This window comes from Pagrus pagrus (assembly GCF_965226575.1).
Source record: "Pagrus pagrus genome assembly, chromosome: 6".
NCBI classification, from domain to species: Eukaryota; Metazoa; Chordata; class Actinopteri; order Spariformes; family Sparidae; genus Pagrus; species Pagrus pagrus.
In genome coordinates, this window is record NC_140190.1 from 30535007 (window position 1) to 30558371 (window position 23365).

The 23365-nt window shown below is 40.4% G+C and overlaps 2 protein-coding genes across 2 annotated transcripts; both read right to left on the reverse strand.

Moving 5' to 3' along the window:
• Nucleotides 1–669: 669 nt before the first annotated feature.
• LOC311258336 (interferon regulatory factor 4-like) lies at nucleotides 670–10053 on the reverse strand. Its single transcript, XM_084354528.1, has 9 exons — nucleotides 9957–10053; nucleotides 9658–9857; nucleotides 8362–8548; nucleotides 8046–8122; nucleotides 6274–6418; nucleotides 6072–6173; nucleotides 4326–4703; nucleotides 3568–3680; nucleotides 670–2257 (listed from the first exon to the last, which is right to left on the reverse strand). Exons 2-9 carry the CDS (start codon nucleotides 9853–9855, stop codon nucleotides 2096–2098), a joined length of 1362 nt encoding a protein of 453 aa, XP_084210654.1. The 5' UTR covers nucleotides 9856–9857; nucleotides 9957–10053; the 3' UTR covers nucleotides 670–2095.
• A 3333-nt stretch (nucleotides 10054–13386) lies between these two features.
• On the reverse strand, nucleotides 13387–23204 carry LOC311258338 (dual specificity protein phosphatase 22-B-like). The gene is made up of 7 exons (XM_084354531.1): nucleotides 22980–23204; nucleotides 22837–22870; nucleotides 20684–20766; nucleotides 18228–18277; nucleotides 16899–16973; nucleotides 16155–16326; nucleotides 13387–14180 (listed from the first exon to the last, which is right to left on the reverse strand). Exons 1-7 carry the CDS (start codon nucleotides 22998–23000, stop codon nucleotides 14016–14018), a joined length of 600 nt encoding a protein of 199 aa, XP_084210657.1. The 5' UTR covers nucleotides 23001–23204; the 3' UTR covers nucleotides 13387–14015.
• Between the last annotated feature and the right edge of the window lie 161 nt (nucleotides 23205–23365).

Below are 23365 nucleotides of genomic sequence, written 5' to 3' on the forward strand. Positions count from 1 at the left end.
TTTTATTGTAGTTTTCAGGAAAAAAACATTTTGAAGATGTCTCCTCAGTGGCTGGGAAGAAAAAACATCTTTTTTTTTTTTTTTTTTTTAACTATTTTTTGACATTTTATGGATTTAACAATCAATCTGCCAATCAAAACCATGATGAACACATTAATGAATACTGAAAACCATTAGCTTCAGCTCTGATGGACTGTTCAGAAAAAGCTTCCTGAAAAGGCAGTGGCTTTCAAAGTAAAATGACTAAATTGTTTTTCACAAGCACCCTCATCAGCGATGACATCTTCCTTGCTCTTTTCGTGGCAGTGACAATGTGTTTGTGGGTTTTTGTGATTGTTTTCCATGGAAGTGGAAACAGACTGATCTGCGAGCTGAAGCCAGGAAGGCCTTTTTTTCTCCAGCGCAGCACGGAAAGCGTTGCCGACCTCTTCCTCCCCCTCCTCCCCTTCGTGATGTCATCACATTGTTTGTGATAATGAAGTGTTTGATTAACCAGCTTCATCCTGCATGTGAACCACACTTCCTGTTCAGACACGCACACATAGTACTGACAATACCGGTGGAGCTTACACAGCCATGAAGAGACGTCTTTGCACTGAAGCTTTTTATTGTTTTTTACAACACAAACATGCTCATTCAGGACTAAAAAGCTCAAAACATTCACTCCAACTCTTTCTCAGATTTGACATATTTTTAATTTAAAATGATATTTAATAATGTATTATGTAAGTAAAATATTTGGTACAAAATTGAGTTGAACGAGCTTATCTAAAATCAGCTCCCTGAGAATTTCTCACACAAACAAAGCAGGCACAAAACTCATTCATAATTTATAAAATGGTGGTGATAGTGTCTCCTCGCAACAAAATGCCACTCTCATGTCTGTCCAGCAAATATGAAGCTACAGCCAGCTTAGCATAGCTTAGCTTAGCATAAAGACTGCTAAGCTAACAGCTAACGTAGCTCATTCCAAAGGTAAAACACCTGCCTCCCAGCGCCTTTGAAGCTCCCGTATGACATATTGTGTCTCGGTGGGTTTTTGCACGGATTAAACAACTTGCTCTTTTATGAACTGTTGTCACAGACGGTATAAAATATGGACAACATTGAGTTTCTGGGTCTAAATTATTGAAATCGCTGCCTCGTTCCTGCATTATTTCTAATAGCCAGCAGGGGGCGACTCAAGTGGTTTCAAGGTGAGGTTCGCCCAGGGCATCATGCAAGCTAGGACTGCCACTGCTTCTGGCTTGAAAAACCAAGATGGCGACGGCTGTTACACCAAATATAATTCTTCAAAACGGTCGTCCACAAACCAGCAGGTTATTATATGTGCTGGGCTATTTACTGGATCTGAGAAATTTAAAAGGGCAAATTGTCATTGCTGTTCTTCAGTTTATTTAATTTGTTAATTTGCGAGCTTTAAATGTGCTGGTAGGCAGATTTTGTTACTTTTGGATATAGCTAAGCTAGCAGTTTCCCTGTTTCCAGTCGTTTCAAATTCCCCGTTTCTTCAGGAAACAACAACCTCTGAGCTAGCAAACCACACGCTGAAAATGGCAAGCTACCCTAACCTGGCTGTAGCAGTACAAACATAAACAAGCTAGCCTTGTCTTTTCTTCTGCAGGCAATTCGGCCATTTTAAAATGCCTCCCTGTGTGCAAATGTTCCATCAAAATAATATTTTGCAGGCTGCAGCTTCATGTGCACTGTACAGATGTGAGAGTAGCATCGATCTTCTCATCTAACTCTCGGCCACAAAGTGAATGAGCGTATTTCCCAAAATGTCAAACCATCCCCATAAGGCACTACAATCCCCTGCACAGTTTTCTATAGTACAATCACCTAAGCTGTCAGTTTTATTTGCATAGTCAGTATAGAAAATATTCATGGTGCCCTAGAACTACTGTAAGGAAAGAAAATAACACTAGAACTTTCGTTCCGGCCACACACACTGACAAACACACACACAGCCCCACAGGGCGATAAGTAACTGTCACTAAATGTCCATCATTGTATGTTTAACACTGTCCAGGTTTGTCCTCTTGTCTCACAGCTGCGTCTTGAAGTTTCCAACAGTCACTTGAAGCTGCTGAGATCACTCCTGCAGGCTGCTGCTGTGGTGGTGTGTGATGGCCCTCTGGTAGTCCTCAGAGGTGTTTATGTGCTCTGTGACTCCCGGGTGCTCATAGCTGCGGTAGTAGTGGCCACCCATCTGCTGGGCGTAGTACAGGAGCTGCCGGGCAAACAGCGGCTCCACCTGAAACACACGGAGGACAGACAGGTCACTGAAAAGGCTTCAAACTGTATTTGAAGCTATACTGTAGATGGTTTGTATGAGCTCAAATTGGTAATAAAATATCACAACTAATCTCAAAGCCTAAAAAGTAAGTTTTGAAAGTTTGAACTAAGATTTTTAGAACGGAAAACAACAAAAATCTGCAAGAACTGCTTTGCTCTTTAAAATTTAGAAGTGTCACATAACTTTAAAGTCAGATTTGACAAGTCAATTTACTAGCTTTTTCCAGAGATTTCAGCTGTAACAGGGGGTCTTCCTCCTGGATGGAGTTTGCTCTGTTGTCATAGAGATAGTATGGGCCTGAGGAACTTTGGTAACTGTTATCATGCATGCTCTAACCATTGACGAGGACTCTTAGTTGCCATTGAAAGCTCTGGAGAAAAGTGAGTAACTGGACCTGAAGTAGAGACTCTTTTCAACAGTATTAATGGAACTAATGATAAGAGCCTGAATCATAGTTCAGGCCTCTGAATAACTGCCCACATTTTCAGAGACTCAGTGGGTCTGGTTTTGTACTCATTGACACCGCTACCACAAGAGACAACCAGGGCTAGCTGGTTAGCATGCTAGCAGCTAACTTCACTAGATATCTCTGCAACGTGATACGCAGACATCATATTGTCAAAACTGCTGTTTCTTCTCATTCTGTTGACAATTTTAATTAGTTTTTGACTGATTCAACTACAATTCGGACATATTGCTTTTAAAACAGCTTCTTTGGACAAACCGTGACTACAGCTTCTGTGTTGGCTGAAGATAAAGTGGTGGGACAAATACATCACTCGCTGCTGATCCCTTAGGACAAGATAACAACCTCAGCCCAAACAGAAATCACAACAGTAACGCCACCAAGCTCAGAAGGGCTGGAGCACAATTGGTTGAACCTTTGTCTTTTTTCTGGGTTTCAGATCTACCCAGGTTGACACAATGTCAAAAATCCCATTATCTGATGCTGAAATGTCATATCTCTGCCACTGAAAAGAAAGACATATGTGGGCAGTGATTCAGTGGGGGTTTGGAACCAGGCGAGAGCTAAATCTCTGCCAGACTCCCTCAGACACTGACTTTAAGTTCTGAACTAAACATTATGACTGGGAGAAGTTCTTACAGACTTTCAAATCCTATGTTTCACTTTTCAAACCACACTTTAAACTTTCAAGACTTGACTTTCAACCCAGTTTATATTTTGTTTCCTTAAGTACAATGACAAAAGAGGAAGTCTACTAAAGAGGAGCGATGACGCAGGGCTAATATTAAGTATTGACAATCACCTGCACAGTGAGGGTCCGTCTTTGTCTCTGTGGGTTCAGACACTCGTCTCCAAAACTCAGCAGGACCTGGAAACGAGGCGGCGGCCGACCATGGAGCCCATAACTCTGGATCTCTGATAGACAAGACCAAATAATCATTGTCAGCTTTGATATAAAAAATAATCTCCACTGGTAAAATTCAAATGAATTCAGAAGAACTTCACTTGAAGTGATGTGACCTTTGGGGTGATTCGAATGGAAAGTCCTGGTCACACAGTGTATGCAAATACTATTAGCTATCAGGCTTCTGACACAGCTGGGGCTGTCGTAGCATGTGGGTGGGGATGATGTGGCTGTGAAGAAGTCATGTGACTGTTCCTCATCATTAAATACACTTTACAAAGTTGGTCTACCACAGTTATGAGTTGCTTCTGACTTTTAAGGGGGTTTATTTCTCTTGAGTTTTGTTCTTAGATGCAACTCATCCAAAGAGACTTACAGTAAATGAGCTGGACTTTTTCTCAAGGAAAGTTCAGACCCAAAATCTGCTGCTGATTTACTGTTTAGCCCCAGTTTCTGTCCTGTATGTATTACCTTTACATTCAAATCACAGAGCTATGCATCCCATTTTATAAGAAATACAACCACAATAAACTTATAAAGACCCAGATCCAGGTTGATTAACAACATGTTCCACTTTCTGAAGGTTTTTCCAGAATCCTCAAAGACTCCTCCAGGCATCTGGATGACACATGTGCAGCCCTTCCCTGCTGTCTCACCTGTCAGGTAGTCCTGTGTGGGGAGGAGTCTACAGTTGACCTCTCGCTCCAGTTTGTTGGGCTTGTCTCCGTACTGGGACAGTCCTCCCTGCCAGTACACTCGGCTCTGACACAGCCTCCGGGCGTAGAGTCCGTCTGCGCTCATCCACAGTAACACTCCCCGCTCCAGGGTGGACGGGGGACTCGGGGGACAATCCTCTGCCCTCCCGTGGGTGGACAGACTGTCCACAGGTAAGGGAACCACCTCAGGACTCCCAGGCTGAGGGTAGTGCTTCTCCTCTGGGGAGCATGGAGTGATGAGGCACCCCTCCGGGCTGGAGGTGGTGACCTCCCTCACCAGACTGTCTCGGAAATAAACACTCACGTGCAGGCGGAAGTCTGATTGGAGGAGGAGAGGACACAGGTAGAGGTCAATGAACATGTTTTCTGATGCTTTTAGCTTTTTTCACGTGACTTATATTTCTATTTTTATTTATCTTCCAAAAGTTTGTACTTCTCCAGCAGCAAAGAGGTCATGAATGGTTATATGGAAGTGATGTGTTAGCACTTGAACTAATTGCTTTTGTGGTTACAGTAGGAGGAAATGTGCGGCGAGATTTGTGTCAGACTTCAACCTTTGAAATGTTAAACTTTAATTAGGACAGCCTTCCAAAATAAGGGGAAAAAGAAACATAAAACAAAACATGACTAAAAAAGGAGAAATATTTTTAATTCTAAATTAAATGTGTTCAGGGTCACATTCTTTAACTACGCACTAAGAGCTTTTACTGGTTCAGGTTTGTGTCTCATCACTATTTCATTTCGAAAACCATTCCATTATGGGTCACTACGTATGTCTGAGGTAATGGCAAAACATGATGTGATATATACATTTAGATATCCCAACATAACCCACTTTATAAATTGCAAAAAAAACGCCTTATTTGGCAGTATCACTGCCTCAGACAGCCACTAGATGGCGCTCTGATGTCCACCGTTGCCTTATTCACACCTTCAACATGAGTTAATTTGAGCTTACTGTATGGTCTTAAATACAGTTTCATTAAAGCTGCATTATGTGGTAAAAGGTTTCTCACCACTAGGGGGCAGTAAATAATCAAAGCTAGCTGACCGATACCCTCAGGCTTTGGTGCTGGGTAGGTGGCCTACGATGGATTCATCGTAACACCGGCTTACAGGTGTGATGTGAACAGTGTTTTTGAATCATCCACTAAATGAAAAAATCCAAAATATTTATGAATTTTTTTCAGTGTGTTAATTACAGCGTAAATCCTTTGCACCACAATGGAGCCATTTTCGTTTCTGTTCGTGCACCTAATTTTTTAACATTTCGAACTAGTTTGGAACGTGCCCAAAATTAGGTCACAGCTGCAACCAAAAACTAGCAGATTTTCCTTGACGTGAAGTGCGAATCGAAGTGGGCGTGTCACATTCTACAGGTCACTGTGCCATGTTCTGCTCAGAACTGGAGGAAACGTGGGCTGGTTCACTAGATACCAAGGGTCCAAGAATCTTAAACTGACAAGTTTAGGAACCAGAGCTGATTTTGTATTAAGGGTAACAGTGAATTTTTTTTTTTCAGGTTTTTAAAACAATGCGTAGTTTATTTAACCTTCTCCAGATATCAGAGCAGTGTGATTCAAGTCCTCACAACAGTTTTGCATTGATTAGCCTTTTAACATTTGTCTAAATGGACGTACATGTTACATTATGATATTTTAAAGGTGAAATTAAAGTGTTATCTACCTGAGAGCGCCTCCGCTGATCTGATGCTGGCGTCCAGTGTGAACGGCGAGGGCTGACTGTCAGCAGGACCATACGAGTAGATCGAGGCTCTGAGCTGATATCCTGCACACACAGACAAGCAGAGAACAACATTTACTGTAAGTGTGCAATACTTAATCTACCAAGGATGCTAATGCTTCTATATGAGTATTGAGTACAGTACCATTCTCCATGGACGAGCCCTGCCACGGCAAGCTGCGGGGGGGACAGGGACACTGAGAGAAGGGCAGCTCAGGCAGCGAGGCCGGCTCCTGACAGTACTCTCTCCAGCTACATTCAGCTGTGGGCATGTACTGTGAGTGTGACATCTACAGGCAGAGACAAAGACACTCAGTTAAACACACTACTGGACATGTGTGCGCTCTGGCTTTCAAATTAAAGCTGTAGATATGATGATGCAGCTTTTTTTCAGCCATTAACATTCATGTATAATTCTTTTTCAGGGAGCATTAAAGGAATAGTTCACCCAAAAATGAAAATTCAGTCATTATCTACTTACTTGATGGAAAGTCAGGTGACGTTTCGTGGAGCGTCACAGCATAACAGCTTTGCAGCATTCTCCTAAACAACCGAAGTAGCTTGGGACTTCTTTTAAAATGTATAAATACAACAGAAAGAAGCACAAAATGGCTCCATACAGCTCGTCTGGCATAATCCACGTCTCTTGAAGCCCCAAGATCCCAAATTGATCTGAAAAGTCATTATTCACACCCTTTTTTAAGCTGAATTAGTCACTGTAGCTGCCGAGCTAAAAACATTAGCTTCCCTGCCGTCTGAAGTGGGTGCACAGGCTTGACAGCATGTCGAAGGTGTAAATAACGTCTTTTAAAATTGATTTTCAGACGTTTTTTTTTACATTACATACAAGTCTCCAGCTACTTCAGTTGTTTAGGAGAATGCTGCAACGCTGTTTTGCTGTGAAGCTCCAGAAATGTTTTGTGGACTACGAAACTTCACCTGACTTTCCATCAGCATGAGGGGAGGAGAGAAAGACTGAATTTTCATTTGGAGTGAACTGGTCCTTTAAGGTAGCTCCACATCAGGATTTAATGGCGGGTTAATACATTTTAGAACCTACTGAATATGTTTCCATTGTTTATAATGTGTTAGTCTTTGTTAGTAATTAGTAAAGTTAGTAGTTTACATGGGATATTTTTGAAGTCCAAGTTAAAATTGGACTAAAATTATTTTCAAAAGTAATTAAATAAAATCAAATAATTTATTACTTGTCCATCAGAATTACATTCCTGAAAGTGTGCTGAATTAATTGAAGGAGCTAAAAATTTGCAAAAATATCATTTAAAGCAACATTGTGTAGAAATTGGCATTTTGTGTGATTTGGTGCCCCCTAGAGTTTCTGAGTGCAACACCACAGCCGTAAATACAAATCTGTAACAATCAGTCAGATGTGATGTAGGTGCCAACTGAAACAAGTGACAGAGACACCACTCCCCCTGTTACAACACACCGTACCATCAACATGAAGCTGATAGTTTCAGCTAGAAAAGTTACATAATGTTGCTTTAAAGTAGGCTCATTATTTTGGTGACTCCTCAATCATTTGCATAGTTGCATGGTTGGATTTTTGGTGGATTTTCAAACTTCTGAGTCCTGACAGAAACATTTCTCAACACAAACATGCATTAAACAATGTCTACCACATTAAAGGCGCCTGTTATTAACATGGTTTTTACATGATGTGTGCCACCTGAATGTCACATCTTTGTATCTGTGTGATGGTTTTGTTTTCTTCTTCAGCACTTGAAGGCATCAGTGAGACTTGTGACTCATAAACCTGTGACTGTATTGAGCTCGTCCATGCATGCACAGTCTGTCTCCTCATCCACTGTTTCTGTTTCACATTCAGCCCCTGTCTCTCACTCTCATACTCTCTCTGAAGCCCACCCCTCTCGTTTCCATGTGTATGAAAATCACCTGAGTCTGCAGCGCAGGGTAGGACGGGTGCACCTGATAGCCCATCGGACTCAGAGGACTGTCCTCCTGTCGGGGTCCTGCACGCAAGACAGAGGAACAAAATGTGAAGTCTAAGCGCAAAAAGGCCTATCATGCAGTGTGACCTTCACTGGTGGTTTTCACTGCTCTGAACAGTCAGTGACCTTTATTTATCACCAGATGTGTATTCAGAGAATTTCCAGACAAGTTCCCCCACTTTGATTCACTTTAATGCTGTAAAATCACCAGTTTAAATCTGTCATTGTGAGCTGTGTGGGGTGTTTGCTGTGTGACTGACTTTTCTTGGCGCCCTCAGGGACGATGCGGTACACTTTGTACGGGTCTGAGATGTCCAGCTGGCTTCTCTCCACCAGCTCCTCAAAGTCGTTGCTCTTGTTGAGGGCGCAGCGGAGCCGAGTCTTCCAGGTCGGCGGGTCCGGCTTGTCGATCCCCTCCCGAAACTTGCCTTTGAACAGCGCCCAGGCCTGCACACAAGTCACCGGTAAAAACCCTTTTCAGAGAGGATGAGACACGCAGCTCTCCAAACTGAACCACAGCATCCATCACAGCCTGCACGAGTCACATTATCCAGGGTGGTAACTAACGTTTATTAAGAGAGCTAAAAACAAAGGTTAGGGTCTTAATTTAGACAACACATGAGTTTTAAAGAAGTGATCTCTGGCTGTGGGGACTTGTGTCGGACATTTTAAACTTTGAACTCATCAATAATGAGAGAGAGGACGAGACAAGCTGAGCTCCAGGATGTACCGCAGCACATGCACAAGTGAGATTGTCCAGGTAGCAAGTTCATAAAGACAGCCAAAACACTACAGAGTCGTGCATCTATATACAAGTTACTCAGCAACAGTTTTCAGTGTCTTAAATGTGAAGATTTCCTAAACTTATTTAATATTAAACTGGTAATCTTTCGGTTTAGAACTTTTTTTTTTTGGACCAAACATGAATTTTAAAGAATAAATATGCGGTTCTGGGAAGATGTGTTAGACATTTTTAACTATTTTCTGACATTAAATCTGGCATGAACTTGAATCCACAAAGCAACCAGCAGACTATGATCATGAGAGAGAGTTTGATCCAGGCTGAGCTGCAGGATGTGAGGCAGCACATGCAGACGTGAGATCTTCCAGGTAGCACAAGTTAGTAAAGACAGCTAAAACAATTAGTCATTAATTGACTCGTGCATCAACATAAAATTCATCAGCAACTGTGAAAAATGTGAAATTATTCAAATGATTGAATATTAAACTGATTGACGTGACTGATGTGGGAACATGTGTCGGACACGGTCAACTGTTTTCACACATGAAACAGACCCAACATGAATCCACAGTCATCAGCAGATGAATTAATGAACATAATTCGTCGCCGATCTGTTTTTATTGCACATTTCGTGCACAACTACAATGCGGTTATTATTGAGTTATTATCGGCAACTTTGTGAAAAGCATCATAAAGGAAAAATATATAAATTATAATATTTATCATTGTTTCCACTTTCCCGATGCTTTTCTGCACCTTTTATTCTGAAAGTCCGCATGTGTTACTCTGGCCTGGAGGATGCGGGGTGTTTTACCTTGAAAAGCGCGGCATCCTCGTCCCGGTTGTAGTCCTGCTTCCCGGCGTGTTTCCACGGTATCCTGAAGATGCTCTTCTCGTCGTTCTCCCACACCAGCCCGGGGTATTTGCCGCAGTCCACCTGCTCGATGAGCCACTGGCGCAGCTTGCCGTTGCCGCTGCTGCCGGAGCCTCCGTAATCCAACTCTGCGTTCATCTCTGCGCAAACACAAGTCCACTGTCAGCTCCTGTAATGCACTGATGGTATTTGTTGTGAAAGTAAGTTAAACAGAGAAAGCTAAGAGCAGTAAAACTCACTAAAGGTTAAGGTTAACCCACTGGTCTCCCACGCACAGATCGCTTTGGATGCCTTGGGGGGGTCTTACCTGCCAGACTCGAAACCCGTCAAGTTTTGAAATCAATCAGCCTCAGAAAGCCCTCATCATTACCGCGGGCCCGCTTAAATCCTCAGCCTATAGCGAGCAGAAGCGGGAGGGCGGAGACTGAGCCGGGGGATGCTGCGCTGAGGAGGACGCACCTGCGCCGCCGCTGCTGCTGCTTCTCTCCTGCGAAGCTTATCAGCGCGCATAGCGGCCGATCTCCAGGAAGACACCGGGGGAAACCCTGCCGGCGTCAGTCAGAAGTGTTACACACCCGCACACGTGGAAAACCATGGCACGGAGACAAAAACAATTCTGTGAAATGATAAAGCTTTACGAAAAGTTACAGGAGAGTGGTCCTGCAGAAGCTTCGGCTTGTTCCCAGCGGAAGGTTTAAATAGAGCAGCTGTGATAACACTGACAAGAAGAGCCGGACAGATCAGATTATTGTAAACATGAGGTCATGTCCTCGGTATTTTGTCTTGGTCTAATATCTATCATATCATTACAATAATCAATTATATGTGATTTAAAAAAGGCAAAATCATAGTTAACTAAACTTTAATAGGTATTTCACTGTAACAAGCAATGAAATGCTTTATAAACTATTTATCAGCAAATGTATATTGGAACGTTGCAATCGATGTTCATTCATAAACATTATGTGGAGGAGCTGCAGCTGATGTTTTCACACTGTAAAAAGTCATTACAGAATTTAGTGGAATCATCTTTTCTTTTCTAATTAACATTCAAGTTTTATTTGTTTCAACTTGATGAAACTTAAAGTTTACAGTTTTTATTTTCAGACTTATAAACATGAGTTCTTTTAACCTGAGGTCTCTTGACTTTAAGTGATGAGTTGGATGAATGTCAGATGAGTTCCATCAACTCATAGATATAAGTTTCTAAAGAAACGTGATCAGCATGTTGGCAGACTTCCCAGCATGCATTGGTTGAGAGGTAAAAGTCCTGAGACCCATCTTTTTTATACTTCGAAGAAAACATATGTTATGGAAACTTCAATACATTTTGAGGGAAGTCATGGTCCTTTTTTCCACAATAACAGAAACACTAACATGCTAACCATGATAAAGGTTAGTACTGAATCAGTCTTTACTAACTGTTACCCTTTTTCATCATGAGTTAGTTAACGTAATGTCTTTGTGTAAATGCTGGAACAAAGTAACACAAAGTTGTGTGAAATGAAGAATTGACTCTTCAAATGTGAGGAAATCAAATATCATTGTGATGATTGACAGTGTCACTGAGCAGTCGTTGATTCAGCTTAATATCTTAAGTTAACTGAAGATGTATTATCAAGTGCAGTCCATGAAAAAGAAAACTTCAAAGAATATTTTAATCAAACTATTCAGAATTAACTTAACTCAAATATTTAAGGCTGCAATTGAACTTAGACTTTTAAGTTGAAACAGCCGAAAATGATTTACTGTGTAAACTTTACAATTGATTTATGAACCACTTCGATGGGTGTGAATGGGGGGCATGGCTGGGGGGCAAGTATTTCTAAAATCTTTGCTACAGCCTGATTATAAACTGTCATTTTTGTATTGAATGTCAATTACAAAGAAACAAATACACTAAAACAGGTCGCTGAGTGAGCGTAATGTCTGCTGGTCATCAACCTATGACCGCACAAGTTACACAAAAAGTTACACAACAACTTTAAAACCTCTACATCAGTCATTTCCAACCTGCCAAACTTCAGTAAAAGTCTACAGAAAGCAGTGTTGGGATGTAACTAAGAACATTTACTCAAATAAACTACTATACTCCAGATACTTCAACCTTTTTACTCAAGCACTATTAGTGTGAATGACTCCCACTTTTACTTAGAGTGACTACGAGGAACTTTCAGTTGTTGTTAATTCTAGCGGCCCCTTTCCACAGAAGCAGTACGAAACCAGCGCCGGCTGCTGTAAAGATCTGCTATTTGTGTTGGAAGCGAGTGACAGAGAGTCCGCAGGATGGATCACGATGAGATTATGTATTTATATGTGATTTTATATGTGATACACGTGATCGGACCCGAGCACAGGCATTAATAATAACTGTACAAAAACAGTCTTTTCACTGATGGTCTCGTTTGCTGTCACAGGTCATTTAATCATCGCCGGAATCAGAGACTGTTTCATAAACACTTAAAAGTTCTTTGTAGTCACTTTCAGTAATATTTTACAAAAAAACTTTTTACTCAAGCATGACTTTGGGGTACTTTTTACAACACTGACAAAAAAATCTAATTGTACTCAAAGTTTCAAAAGTAAAAGTATTCATTCTGTAGTATTGGCTCCTGTGTTGTAGTATCATTACTGATGCATTAACCTGTGAGAAACAATGTGTTAATGGTCAGGTGAAGCTAATTTCAACTATTTTACACACCATTGGATAGTTTAATCTATGTCAAGGAATCATATTTTATATAATCAGCATGTTTGAATATAAGATCTATATAATCTGTAAGGTAATCCGTAACTATAATAGTAGCAGTAGAATACAGAGTACAGTGTTTACCTCGCATTAAGCTGTACTGTAAGTTGCAGGTAGTTGAGGAGGAGCTTGCTTGAAATGCTTCACTTCACACTCTGTTGTAGTTCAGTGTAGTATATCTACAACAACTTGTCATTTTTCATAAACAGATCAAATGTTTTGTTCCAGATATCTTCGTCTGAACAGCCACTGCTTCTGTCAGAGGGATGCAGTGGAGTGAAACGCACCATTTGAGAGCCGTTAGGAGTAGATGTAGAAAGTAAGATAAAATAGGAATTTTCAAGTAAAGCACAGCTACCTCAAAACTGTACTTACTCTAAGTACAGTACTTGAGTAAATATACTAAGTTACCCTTCTTCCACTGACCTTTGACTTGGAACCCCTTCAGACAAAACAAATGTTCTGATCTCTGCCACCAGCTGCAGTCGTGGGATGTTACTGTACTATTACTATTAGTAAATGTGCTCAAAATTTGTACGTGAACAGTTTTGTGGTATTTATTGTACTAATAACTTTATTTGTGTAATATCTTTAATGCAAAGATTCAGCCTAAATAGCGTCATAAAACGAGCCAATTTTAAGCAGAAAAGTTGATAAAAACAAAAATGAATAAACGTTTGTTAACAATAACATTAAGAACACTCACAAAAAAAGACTGACAGTGTCAGTGTCAGGGCCTTCACTACATTTATTTAACAGCTTAGCAATTTATCTTCAAAATATAATGAATTGTTATAGATTAAGTAAATGTTCTGGAGCTTTCAATCGAATCACACAGTTACTGTCTGATTACTGTTGTAAACATCGTAGGCATAAAAGAATAGTTAGAATAAGTTGAGAGACACAGAAACTCACCTGACAGATTTTTAATAGATATTTAATTCAATAAAATGTGAATGCACATAGTAGAGGTACAAGTACAGGAAAGCATTAACCCCACATGCAAAATACAACACAAACAAAAATAAACATTCATTAAGAAATTGAATAAACAAATAGCGCCTGTGATTCAGTGTTACTGGAAGATAACAGTGTTCTCAGCTCTCTCACTGTCTACAGAAAGTCATACTCATATTTCAAGTGGAAGACACAGCATAACGTAACTGACGGGGAGTGCACGCAGCTAAATGTGTGTTCACACTGTGGACTGTATGTACATATTTCCTTGGTGTCGTGCTTGACTGCCCTTGCATGTTGTTTTGACAGTTAGAGGCAGGGACATGACATGACGAGGTGGACTGAGATAGCGACATAAAAAACCCCTCCTGTCACATGACTTCTTAGCCGTTCTGCAGACACGAGATTCGACATATCATATCGATAACAAGAAAAAGTTCCTGCTGTAACTTTCTCTGCAGGATCAACGATGAAAGCAGAGGTTTTTTCAAACAGCTGCTCTGGCCTCAGTGGCTTTAACAGTCCGAGCAGAAGCCCACAGTCCTCGGCTGCTTTCAGTTCAGGAAAGACGAAACAGACAGGAGACATTTTTTCAGGTGCTTCTTGTGCCCAGTGCAGGAGTGATGCTGGACGTTATGGCACTGCTGCTGTTGCTGCTGCTGCTGCTGCTGTTAGATTTCTTCTTTAAAAGGGTTTCCACCTCCTCTTCATCATTGAACGAGTTCTTCCCGTATCGGTCCTTCCACCAGGCCTGGTACTGGAAGGGGAGAGCAGAGGGAGAGTTGGAGTGAGTCAGATGAATTACAGAATCAAAGAGAGGAGGGAATTGAGGGAAAATAAAGTTTCATTTCGTATGCTTCAAATGACTTCATTCTTAATTCAACTGAAACCCCCTCCTGGTGGTCTGAACTTTTCTCTCAAACTTTTTATTCATCTTCAAGCTCATCCTCACTCCTGTGTGCAAACATGTGTAACCCTGTCCCAAAGAAGGACACTCCCACACAGAGTTTATAAGACTGCAACTCCCCTCCAGTTAGTTAGAGCCGAAGAAGCCTCTTGGATGAGAGGTGAAACGTCTTCAAGAAACTGAAACGAGTCCAGCTGCCTACGATACAGCACATAGATTCACCATGACCTGGATGTCTGAGAACCTTCATCAACATGTGCCAAAGTGTGTACTCTCACCTGCCTTTGAATGTGGACGATCAGAACAAGTTCCTGTTTGAGCATACCCTGTGATAAAGCCAATGTTATATTCAAAATAATGCGTTTATCGTCCTCGGGCAGCCGTAGGAAGTCTGATAATAATCCTTGTTGGTGACTTTGACAGTCAAAATACGTCCACTCAAAGTGTCTGTTATTACAGACCTCTACAGAGATAAGCCTTTGGTTCAGGAGTAAAATCCTTTTTGTTTAACCAGAAACAGCTGCTATATCACTCCTGCCAAATCCACCAGACTTCATTTGAAACAGTAATTTTATCATCATCAAGCATACTTTATTCAAGTGTCACCAAAACTGTCTTAGTTTCTATTTTAGTTCTAACAACCACCAACTCTGGTTTGGTCAAAATAAACCCTTAACTCATCGCATTAGCTGTGAAAATACTGGGAGAGGAAGAAGAGCGAGGTCAGACATCAGAAGCATCGGGGGAAGTAGAGCCACAATAACGTGGTGAGTTAAGAGTTACCAGAGTTAGCGATTGTTTGAAAAGTGAAAATGCTAACCAAGATGGTTTTATTTTGTTTCTGTCAAACCTTTTGGAGCTATTAGTCATTTACAAATTTAAACATACTATAGGGTCCAGGGTCCAAGTACCAGAATTCCCCTTTAAAAACCCCTTCCTGCAATGATATGTAAGTGTGCACCAGGGTGCATCAGTACTGTACACAGTGACATCATTGTTGGATGTGGTTACAGGTGCACACTTGTGGCCCCCCATCCCCACCCCCACCCTCCAGGGTCAGAGGGGGCACCACGCTGGTGTTAAGTGACTCTTTTAGCAGCTACAGCAACAGAAGAAGAGCGATACCTGTTAACAAACTGTTGGCCAACAGCATTCATCTCATCACGCTGGTAAAATAAAGAGGACGTGAACAATGTCGTCCTACACAGTAATACTGAAATCATAACTGGATGTTGTCTTCCACCTGCACTGACTTCAGTGGTCCATCTATGTGTCCAATATGTGTCCTACCGAAGCCCAGGACGGCCGTGCTTTCAATTATTTTTGAATGCCATTATCCCAAGATAACAAAGCAAGTTTTCTCATGATGACAAGTTAATTTATCTCGCTATCTTAAGAAAATGAAAGGCTGATTTCTTGAGAAAATTATAATTTGACAATAATTTGTGACAAAACGACTGAAGAGAGGACCACACATACACACACATCTCTGCGGGGAAGGTTTGGGAGTTTTAAAGAAAACTATATGAACTTTTTTTTCATTTTTGCCATTCGTTATAAGAATAGTTTGGCTAAATAAATAAATATATAAGTACAGACTTACATTCAGTGGTCAACTTAACGCATATGTGGTGCTGTTCAGGGGGCTACAGCCTAAAAAAGTCTCAAAAAAATGACTCCAAGCACAACTGTTCTTGACTTCCATATGTTTCTTGTGAATCCCTTGTGATAAACAGTTTGAATCCCACGTACTGGAGAAAAGGTTTGACATAATGACAATTTAATGATCCTTACTTCAAGTCAGATCAGTGGGGCGTCACTCACTTCTGTCAGCTCTGTGTTTTCAAACTCCTCCAGCTGGCGCAGGAAGCCCAGATTGGGCCCTGCACACGGCCGAGCCGCCCGCACCGCCGCCAGAGACTCCACCCAGCCACGCCCTGTTATCGTCATGATGTAAGCCACCACCAGAGTCACGCTACGGGACACTCCTGCAACACTGAGAGCACAGAGCTTCACAGTATGATGCTAGTTAATCACCACATATTCAGATTCTCTTATTTAGTGTACAAAGAAGTGAAACCCTTTTTTTCCTAAAGATGTGGTTAAATAATGATTCTGCAAGTTTGATATGTGAAAAGATGAAAGGTGATGAGATTTATGATGAAAGCATGAACCAAACTTCAGTCCTGTTCGGTGACAGTGATGTGGCTGAAAATGAAAATTGGATTAATAAAATAAGAAGACCCCCAGATGAGCCAAATACTCATTATTATAGACAGAAATCAACCAAACCTGAAAATGTATGCTCCTTCCTTTCAACATCCTCACATGCAAATTACACCAGTTTCAGTTGCTCTCATGTACAGGATATTATGCCCTAATGTCAAAGATGTTTTAAATTTGTAATGTGTAAAAGTAGTTGAAGAGCACAACGCAGTGAATAACCAAAGACATAAGAGCAGTATTTTGTTTGCAAAAATAAGAAAGAAAATCTCTGCATGTTATTTTAAGATAAAGTACATTAATACAGGAACAAAATCAACCATCTGTAATTTTATGTTCACTCACCAGTGGACGAGGCAGCCCTCTCCTTTCAGCCGGGACTCGTGGATAAACATGATGCTGTCTCTGAAGTACTGAGTCCTGGTAAGATTCAACACACTGAATTAAAATGCAGATCTTGATGACAGAGACCTAAAAAAGATATATTTAACCACCAGCTAGGAAATATTTTACTATTTTCAACATAGTATCATGGCGGTTTATGATGATTTGTTTAAAAAGGCATGAATTAAAAAAAAAGATTTGTGACTCTGCAGCGTTACTATTTTCTGTGCCAGCACCATCTTCTTTGGCTGAATGAAACACAACATTTATGAACCATAATTCAGGGTGCGTATCCAGTCTGTAGTTGGGTTTAAGTAATAAAAGCACTTTGGTTAATGTGAGGAAAGGATATTTTCTGTTTGTGAAACAGTCACAAAACTTACTGAGAAACTTACTCGTACTGAGTGTGACATAAAAATGTGATACTTTGTGCCCATTTACCAGAATCCTACAGATTAAAGCGGCTCTATGTATTAATCACTTTTTATATCGTCCATATGTGAGCATATTGTAACCTGACGTCTCTCTCGGTTGCCTATACAAGCCTGTGGGCTATTAGTTTTAGTTGTTAAAAGCTGCTGGACTATGGATTTCTTTATGAAGGACTCTGGTCGGGTTTTCCACTTCAGTCCAAAGGATACAACTTTATATACATTATCGAGTGCCTCGTCTTAGTGCCTGTCTCCACTCCGCTAACAGAGAGCAACAGTAGCTAACGTTTGTTTACAAATGGAGTCCGCTAACAGAAACTAACGTCCGGCTTCCAGCTTAACACAGAAGTTCTACAGAGCCCCTTTAAATCTCATCACTATTTCACAAACTGCTGTGATACTGGGTTGCACGTGATAGCAATATCTCTTAAAACTCTTGGAATTATTCCATGTATTTACTTTTATTTGATTCAACTTAATAAAGTCCTGATGTTGTGTTTATTCAATCAAATATGGACTGCTGAATCTGTCCTACAGCCAGAAGAAAGGGCACATTTTTGTAAAATGCTATGAACTGTTGGATCATATCAATCAGTTATTAATGGGATTGTTCCTACATGTGATCTTTTTCAAATTAATGTTAAAAGGGAATATTGTAACATACTTTCTTAAATAAAACATAAAATATTAAAAAATATATTTTATACAACTATTCTGCATGGTTAATCTCTAAAATTAGACTCTTATCGGACTTTTATCCCCTCTTTTTTGCAACTACACTTGCCATGGATCATCAGATGGTTGGTACATCAGATACTGAAGAACTGTCAAACACTATATATGCAGTAAAAGTACTCACAGGTTCTGCTTGGAGTGGTCTGCAGCAGATATACACAGGTACGTCATGTCCTAGAGGGTGAAGGAGGGAGCATTTTTTGCATATGAATATAATTAATTAATAAATGTACAGCAGTTAACAAAGTGTCATTAGATCTTTCATTCTGTCAGGTCATCTGGGTCTTAACCACTTCCTGTTTCTCGGTAGATGGGACGGCCCCTGAAACCTTGCCCCTCTGACCCTGCCGATGTGGCAGGTCATAACATAACGAAGTTCGCGTGTGTGTGTTTGTGTGTGTGTTTCTATACTGTGCACCTGGCAGCTGATGGTACATGCAGTGGACAGAAACTACCCCGTCCCGTTATGACTGCACGGCTGCAAAAACCCCTGAGCCCTCTGGGACACGTTGAGCTCTGGAAGTGCTCCAGACAGGTTAGCTCGCACACACCAACCACAGATGAACTACTCGCGTGCACACACTTCAATACTAACACTAACTACACATATCTAAGGAGCATGTGTCATTCATGTCATTGAAATTGTAAATGTTGACAGAAAAATTCATGTCATGCAAACAAATACTGAGAAGTCATATCTTTGCACCATCGCCCTTAAAACTCCTCATGACCGTGACTCAGTGATTTGTAATATACACCTAGACTGAAAGGAAGCATGCATATACTCCCAGTCTACATGCAAACTGTAGATAAGTGCTGAATTAATTTTATTGACTTGCAAAAAGGCTCCAGTTTTGTTCTGTAAAACTAAACTTGTCATTTTGTCCTGCAGTATGTTAATTAGAGCCACATTCTGTACAGTAAATGTCACATCAGACCTCTGAGATTTGGTGGTTGCAAATTCTACCTTCCTCTCTCAGGACCCATCGAGCTGTCTTCCAAGAAATCAATCAGTCAACAGTTTGACTGTTAGGTATGCAAATAAATCATCCCATCTGGCCATTCGGGCTAAACAGACCTGAGTCATCATTTACGGCACAGAACTCAAAAAGCTGCATCATCCTTATCAAATCATCCTGCGATTAAGATCAAACATTTGTGCAGCAGCTGGGATGAAAGAGCTGCTGGGTGAAGGGAAGTCAGACATAAAATCAGGCCCAAAACCCTTTTTAAAAGTTTTGGTGGTTGACCAGTTTTGGTAGCGATACTGTAATACACAAGTTGCTGTTTCTCTTCAGCGTTCAATGAAACATACATGGATGGAGAAAGTGCAGAGAAATGTCTGAGCACTTTTCATGCTCGCTTTCAACAAGAAAAGATGAAAGTTGTGAAAGCGGACGCTGAAGATCAAGATTTTCAAAAACAAGTCAGCCGGACTCGGAGACGGAGAATTTCACTTGAATAAAACGACGGTTCAATTCAAATTTATATGGATCATTCATTATTACTCTGAAAGGATAATACACTTTAATTCTCCAGTAACAGACTTTGCAGTGAGAAGGTATATTCTTACATCTGATACCAAATGGAAATCAGTGAGAGCAATTTTCTACTTTCAACCTACCAGGTTCTCACAGTAGAATCACCTCTTTCTCTCCTTCTCACATTCACTTGCTCACGTACACCCGAAAAAAACACCTTTTGCCTCTCTTTCATACACAAACTGACACATCTAAATTCAGCCATGAAAAGCCAGAAACCTTTTTTTTAATGTAGTTCCACTTTCAATACTTTATGGACTTCAAGCTGAGCTGAGCTAAAATCATCTTGTGGGGAAAATATCTTGTCGTGAACCGGCCTGCATCTGCGTCACAGCTGTATCTGAGACTGAAAACTACATTCACATTTTCAGATACTGAGCGATATTGAAGCATCATGGTCAGTCAGAAGACTGCTTACTTGGTAAAACCTGGGTGAATTCCAGGTGAAGACAAAAGGACTTTCTATCAGAACATCTGACTTTCACACCGACTGAAGTGGTCTATTTCAGAAGCCTTTGATAAAAATCTATTTGACTTTGGTACAAAGGATATTACTTTACACCCTTTTATCCTTTCAAGGCGAAATTACACTGACCTCAGATAATAAATAGATTATTGAGGATTCAACCTCAGAGATTAACTGAGAATAGCTGATTATTCAATTGGATAGAAAATTAGAGGTTTAGATAAATGATCGCAAGTTTTCTAGCACAAATTCTGAAAAGTTTCTGGTTCCAGCTTCTCAAATATTTCCTGATACTTTTCAGACTAAACAATGAATCAATTAATTGGAAAATAAATCAACAGTTTAATCAATGATGACAGTAGAGTTAGTTGCAGCCCTGATGAAGATATTAAGTCAGAAAAGACAGTGTAGAACATCAGGTTTGCTGCCAACTTTTCACACTTTCAGAACGAGTACAAAGCAGCAGGGACACTGAGGGGGGAAACAACAGCGGTGAATTCGGGGGAAGTTGTGTACTTTGTGGGTGGTTTAATGTTGGCCAAGAGGGTCACACAGGTCAACATAAGAGCTCACCTCAAGGATGGGTGCAGCTGTGTCATGGATGGACAGGATGTGGGTGATGCTGTGCTGCGCCAACAGCTCCTTGTCTCGTGCATCTGCGGATCACAAAGAAAATCAAGAAATGTCATATTTCTTCCCATCCAATCACAAATCACCCCATATGAGGTCTAACCTAAATTAAGCATTTTCTCCCCAACAACAGCCCCCCTCCTCTGAAGTCTCCCAAGCAAATGTGGTCTTATGGCTTAAAGTGTTGCTCTTGTTTTGAACTGAAAGAAAAACCGGAAAACCAGTGTTTCTAAAACAGTGCAGCAGCTTGGGCCAAAAGCAAGAAACAGTAATTGTTTTAATCAAATTTTGTTCTTTAAAAGGAAGCCAAATGTTTTCTACCTTGGACAGATGTGTCTTCAGCACTTTTTTCTCATGCTTTGCAAGTGTGCAGGATGCTGAGGCCACCTAAGACAAAGATGAGTCTGTAGCTACTGAACCCTCCTGCCACCCAAATCAATTAAACTAACCCCAATTTCACAATTTCTGTATAAAAAGACTTAATAAAATATAAATTGAAACATATTCACTGTATATATTTATATGTATGTGTACATATAAATCAAAGATACTTGCAGAGGAAACACAATCTGTTTAGGCAGGTGTACTGTAAGCCAGTGACTTGAAGGTCATAAACTGAAATGATTCTTGAGTGTGTCTGTCATGAAGAAAATATTTTTATGGGGTGTCAAGCGGCAGACACAACGCTACATGTGGTAACACAGTGTTCTCTTGAGCATAGACCAGTGAAACTGCCCTACAAAGCCAATATGCAGTCACTAGGCATACATATTTGATCAAACTAGAATTAAGACTGGAATCTAAATGATTTGGCCATAGAAATGTATAGTTTATGTTAAAATGAATGTAAAATTAGCAATAGATACAAAAAGATTAAAACAGACAGCCAACTATCAGCTAAACCAAGAGAGCTACAACAAGCTAGCTGGTGAGTTATCCACAGCTAAACCTGAAAGTAAAGTTAGACTTCTTAAATACACATTTTAGATAAACTGACATCTTGTTAATTCAGTTTCATTCAACATAACATATTGGCCAATGTCAAAGCTAAGCCACGGCTACATGTGTGGTCAAAACTGAATTCTGTTTTACCATATACAAATTATTATGTCATATAAATATATAATTTCTGTATGTAAATACACATTTTTGATAAAATCATATCTTGGTAAGTCAGTTTAATAACAAACTACGGCAGTAGTTAAATTCAAACATTATGTTCAATGAAAACCCAGCTAAACTCCTTTTAAAGCTAACATAATTAGCTTAGCAGAGTAGCAGTATCTGCCATCTCAGTTTCCAGTGCAAATGGAATCTGTTGAAAAGCTCACACATTTGAATCTATGAGAGAGTGAATTTATTTAGGCCTACTGTCTTATTACTTTATATTGCCTTAAATGCCATCACATTCAGGCATTACTCAGTATGCTGCCCAGCCCGAAAAACCTTTCATTTGAATTTTTACTCAACTCCACTGCTTCTGTAGTTACTGTTCTGCCTTGCATTGTAAAAGTATTAAGGGGTTTACTCTTCCTCATAAAAAATAAAACATACTGAGCAAAATGGATAAAAGAAGATTAAGGCATGATTAATATGAAGAGTGTCAGATTTTGTATTTGGCAATGATAACTTGAACATGTCATGGTAACAGAAAGTGATCCATATTTATTAAACGTGTTCCTGTAACGTCACCAATTCATGTATGCACTCAAAAAACAGCCTAATCATTGCTTTCGCTGCTTTATGGAAAGATGTGCAGTAGGCTTGTAGTACACACCAGGGACACCCCCACACTGCGGGGCATCCCCTCCCACACCAACCCTCATGTGGCCTTCCTCTAGCTGCTGACAGAAAGCTACATACCAACCCCCACACGCTCACATAGAGGCAAAAAACACAGTGTAATAGTGTTTTTTTAAACACCAAAATACACTACTTCAATCATTCTGCTGTGCACTGTGACCTCTTCACTCTATAGAAACTGAGCTCAGTGTAGCATCTCACCACACGCACACCCATATGAGGAACTGAAACATACTCTGTTACTTTATCCTGAAAATAAATCACTTCAAATGGCAAGAAGCAGGACATCTTACCTTTAATATTTCCTAGATAAAGATTAGGCAGCACCTAAAGAAAATTAGAAATACAGTCAAAAGAAGGACGCAGAGGTTGTGAACATACAACAAGGTAATTACAATTTGTTTAATTGTTTAATTGTGGAGATTTGATACTGTACCTTGTTTATTCCATTACCCATGCCAGCAAATAATGTCAAGAAAATCAACTTTAGGACACAAATTGATTTTTTTCACCAGGTTATTAAAGCTGCTCAAGCTGTTTAGCTCCAGTTGTATCCTCTCCCCAGAAAGACAATCAGTCACTGGCTGTTACTTCGTCAAATCACCCTGACGACTTTTTTCTGTGACCCAGGATATCATAAAGCCCTCGACGCGTCCGCAGCTCATGTGCTGAGTGCCACTTGATTGAGAATATGCTGCTTGGGATGATGTAATGTGACCTTAACAGTGGAACACCCTGCTTAGATATTTATATTTAGACCAAGGGTCGGTCATGGGACTGTGGATAGGCACATACCAGGCAGACAAAGATGGTTGAGAGCCA